The sequence below is a fragment of the Poecilia reticulata genome, linkage group LG20, assembly GCF_000633615.1.
Source record: "Poecilia reticulata strain Guanapo linkage group LG20, Guppy_female_1.0+MT, whole genome shotgun sequence".
NCBI classification, from domain to species: domain Eukaryota; kingdom Metazoa; phylum Chordata; class Actinopteri; order Cyprinodontiformes; family Poeciliidae; genus Poecilia; species Poecilia reticulata.
Window position 1 is genome coordinate 529,751 of NC_024350.1, and position 3,914 is coordinate 533,664.

Genomic DNA, 3,914 nt, shown 5'->3' on the forward strand with positions numbered 1-3,914 from the left:
TGGTGCCTATCTCCAGCTGCGTACCGGGCGAGAGGTGGGGTCACCCTGGACAGGTCGCCAGTCTGTTGCAGGGCAACACAGAGACACACAGGACACACAACCATGCACACACACACACACACCTAGGGGCAATTTGGAGAGACCAATTAACCTGACAGTCATGTTTTTGGACTGTGGGAGGAAACCGGAGAACCCGGAGAGAACCCACCATGCACAGGGAGAACATGGAGACTCCATGCAGAAAGACCGGGGCCGGGAATCGAACCCAGAACCTTCTTGCTGCAAGGCAACAGCTCTACCAACTATATATAATAAACCAACCATTGTTTAAGTGTCTGATGTAAGTCTGGCTTCATTTTGCAGAGTGTGGAGGCCAGCTGACTGGTCCTGCTGGTTCTTTCAGTTATCCCAACAACCCAGGTCATGATGAGTATGATCACCTGGTCAGCTGCACGTGGGTGGTCCGCACTGATCCGAATAAGGTACGTTAGTGTCTGCTTAAAACTTGGATTCTTGCCATTTGGCCCATGAAAAAGGATCTGCTACCACGTAACTGATAGGAGTGGAAAACTTTTTAAACTAAGTATTGCTGATTTGAGCCACACTAAGTATGTTCAATTTTAAAATTACAGTTTAACTATAAATATACTCACTATGGATGAAAAGTATTTTTTGTCATTGCTCAGGTGTTAATACAATATTTGAACCAAATGTAAAAATCAGACATTATTATTAGAATTTGATTTCATTCTTGAAATTGTGTGCACTCTCTTCTACAGGTTCTGCGCATCACATTTCCATTCTTTCATCTGGAGAGCAGCAACAACTGCAACTTTGACTTTCTACAGATTCATGATGGGGACAATCCCTCTGCTTACATACTTGGAAAATACTGTGGGCAAAATAATCCTCAAGAACTTTACAGCTCCCACAATTCTTTGTACTTTTGGTTTCGTTCGGATCATTCTGTTAATGCTGGTGGCTTCACAATTGTGTGGGAGTCCAAAGACCCAGGTATTTGGAGACATGTGTTCTGAATTTGCTGAATCAATAATTTTCAAATTTTAAAAACCATTTAAAAGCTCAACAAAAATATTTTGACTTCTGGTGGGCTTCAAACAGAAATGAAGTTGATTTCTTTGTGTCTTCTCAGTGTGTGGTGGTGATCTGACTGCTTCATATGGCAACATAAACTCACCTGGTTACCCTGGAAACTATCCACCAGGGCGAGACTGCTACTGGACAGTTTCTGTGGATCCTGGCTTACTTATTACATTTGCATTTGGGACTCTTAGCATAGAACAGCATCCTGATTGCAACTATGATTTTCTGGAGGTACGAACAGCAAGTAAAACACACCACATTTATCTCTGGTATTCTAGAGCTCCACAAGAGGTTAAAAGGCGCATCTTGTACAATTTCTGAATCAAAGTACTAAAATAATATAAACTGTTTTCTTGTGGTTGTGTGCTTTTAGCTTAACTTAGCATATCTTTCAAATGCCTTGTTTGTATGTTACAGATTCGTGATGGCCTTCTGTCAGAAGACCCAGTTCTTGGGAAATACTGCAATACTGCATCACCACCACCTCTGCAAACAACTGGGCCAGCTGCATGGATCCACTTTCACTCTGACTTTACTGTCTCTGACAGAGGCTTCCACATCACATACACAACATCACCTAGTAAGTACTTGGTGATGTACGTAGTCATCCAACCGAATACTCAACTAAGACTAAAAAGGTATTTGGTAAAAACGCTACTGAAGTAAAGGTTAAAGATAATTTTATTTATATAGCACATTTTCAGCAACAAGGCAATACAAAGTGCTTTACAGTAATTAAAAGGAAATACAAACAAAATAAGCCAAAGAAAATAGCAAAAGAAGAAAAATAATCTAATGTTGATCTAAAGTATGTAAACTAGATACTCCTGTTCAGGGTTGCTAAGTATGCTCTGGTCTAATTCCTTTTCTGGGTTGGAAGAATGGGAGTCTAAAACGTAGTTGCTAAGTGTAGGCATTAATTCCGGGGGGCTGGAGGGTCCAGACCCCTCTAATCTGGGAAAAGTCTAGAATTGTCCCCCCTCAAAGAAATCATGAAAGAAGCCCTTGTATTTAAATAATATCAGTATAAGAAAGGTAATAGAAACAAATAATTAAGTAAATCTGCCATTCATCTAAGAAAAAAATAAGAATTAATTTTTAGGTCCCTCCCCCACTATTGTTAGAACAATGGTTCAGTCCAAAGAGTAGCAGCAGCAACAGCTGCGCTGCTGAATGGCACAATCTCCGTTAGAGCCGGTGAAGCGAGGAGCTAGTTGTTAGCCTTGGCTCTGCATCACTAACAAAAAACCCTCCAGTAAGTAAATAATTAAAGCAAAAGATATGTAACACGTTTTATTTACTTTCACTGCTCAATAGGAAGAAACACATTGACAATAAACAGTTATTTCATTACTTTGGCTGAATCATGATAAACTACTTTGTTATGCCTTGGAAATCAAAACTAGCAACACTGCTACATTGCTTTCATAGACTTAGCTCCTTTTTCTGTCGAAGGTAGACAATATTTCAATTATATTTAGCTCTTTAACTCTTACTTTAATAAGAAGAGATTGAAAAAGGGGGGAGCAGCTGAGAGTTACCTCTAGCCGACAGCTCTGTATGGGAGCCGAGAGCAGAGGGGCAAACAAAATAAAGTAGCCTATGCCTTTATTTCTTAACATCTTCAACGTAGAGCCTTTAAAACCACAAAAAAATCTGAATATTTTTCTAGAAAACTCTGGTGCTGACCTTAAAGTTTAAGTTATGATACTTACCAGATATTCAATTTCTACATATTTATAGGTTCTCAGTTATCCAGGACATGAAAAAAACCCCATCAAAAATAAAAGTTTAAAGCAACTTAAGTTATAATTTAAATAACATGTGATTTGTATTGAGAACCACTGCAATAAATCAATATTTATGAGAAATTTTATTCAGTGGAGATACTTACTAAAACTTGTTTTTATTTAGAGCCATATGTTTTTGTAAAGGTGTAGCAAGAGATTAGATTGGTGACACTGAACCAAATTCCTATCTAAGCAACATTTGAATCTTAGTTTGACTTCTATGGGTCTCAACAGGTTGTTTACTGAGAAAAACACTTTGGTTATTCATTGCTACTTACTAGTCATTTCTGATGGTGCAGCTTGAACACACACACACACGCACAAAAAAGATTTGCCACATTTTACTATAACTTTGCCAACCCCCCCAAAATTGCTCTTAAAAATGTCCCTGTTTATGCCCCCCCACCCCCCAATAACGAGATGGGATTTCTGCCGTTGGTTGACAATTGTGGCAACCTGGGGGTGGATTTTCTTTTTATTATGAACCCAAATATAGAATATTAAAGGTTACAATGACCAACAATGCCACCTGGAATAACTCCAGGAAAATGTAATGCAATAAGGACACAGGTAAGTTCTGCTGGAAATGAGACGAGATTCAGAAAGTTCTACAAAAATTGATTAAATTTCAATATATCTTTTAAATTTCCAATAATCTGAAATTGAATGGTTAAAACAGTGAATGCATTTGACAAGATTTATTATAATAAAATGTTTAAATTTAAAAGGAAACTGAGGCTTACCAATGGGGGAACTAGATGTTACCTAGCCACGCTAGCCCTTACCTTCCTGTCAGCAAACAAATGAATGGACAGATTGGTCCAGATATTGGAGGTGCAGCATAGGAGGCTAAACAGATGGACCAATTAGCATTAACTACTATTAAAGCCGACAAACAATAAACAGGGCTTAAAGTAAAAAAAAATCCTGAGCCTGAAACTTATAGTTATGATAGAAATTAACTATACCGTTGCTATTGCCACAGTTTAATAAAAAGTGTCTTTGAATAGTGCAAACAAT

The 3,914-nt window shown here is 38.2% G+C and overlaps 1 protein-coding gene across 1 annotated transcript in view; it reads left to right on the forward strand.

Annotated features, from left to right (window-relative positions):
- cubn (cubilin (intrinsic factor-cobalamin receptor)) overlaps positions 1-3,914 on the forward strand; it is a 155,737-nt gene that overhangs the window by 50,104 nt on the left and 101,719 nt on the right. The window contains exons 13-16 of the mRNA XM_008438250.2: positions 364-482; positions 780-1,014; positions 1,154-1,335; positions 1,522-1,684. Of these exons, the coding sequence (XP_008436472.1) occupies positions 364-482; positions 780-1,014; positions 1,154-1,335; positions 1,522-1,684 (699 nt within the window). The remainder of the gene's footprint in view (positions 1-363; positions 483-779; positions 1,015-1,153; positions 1,336-1,521; positions 1,685-3,914) is intronic.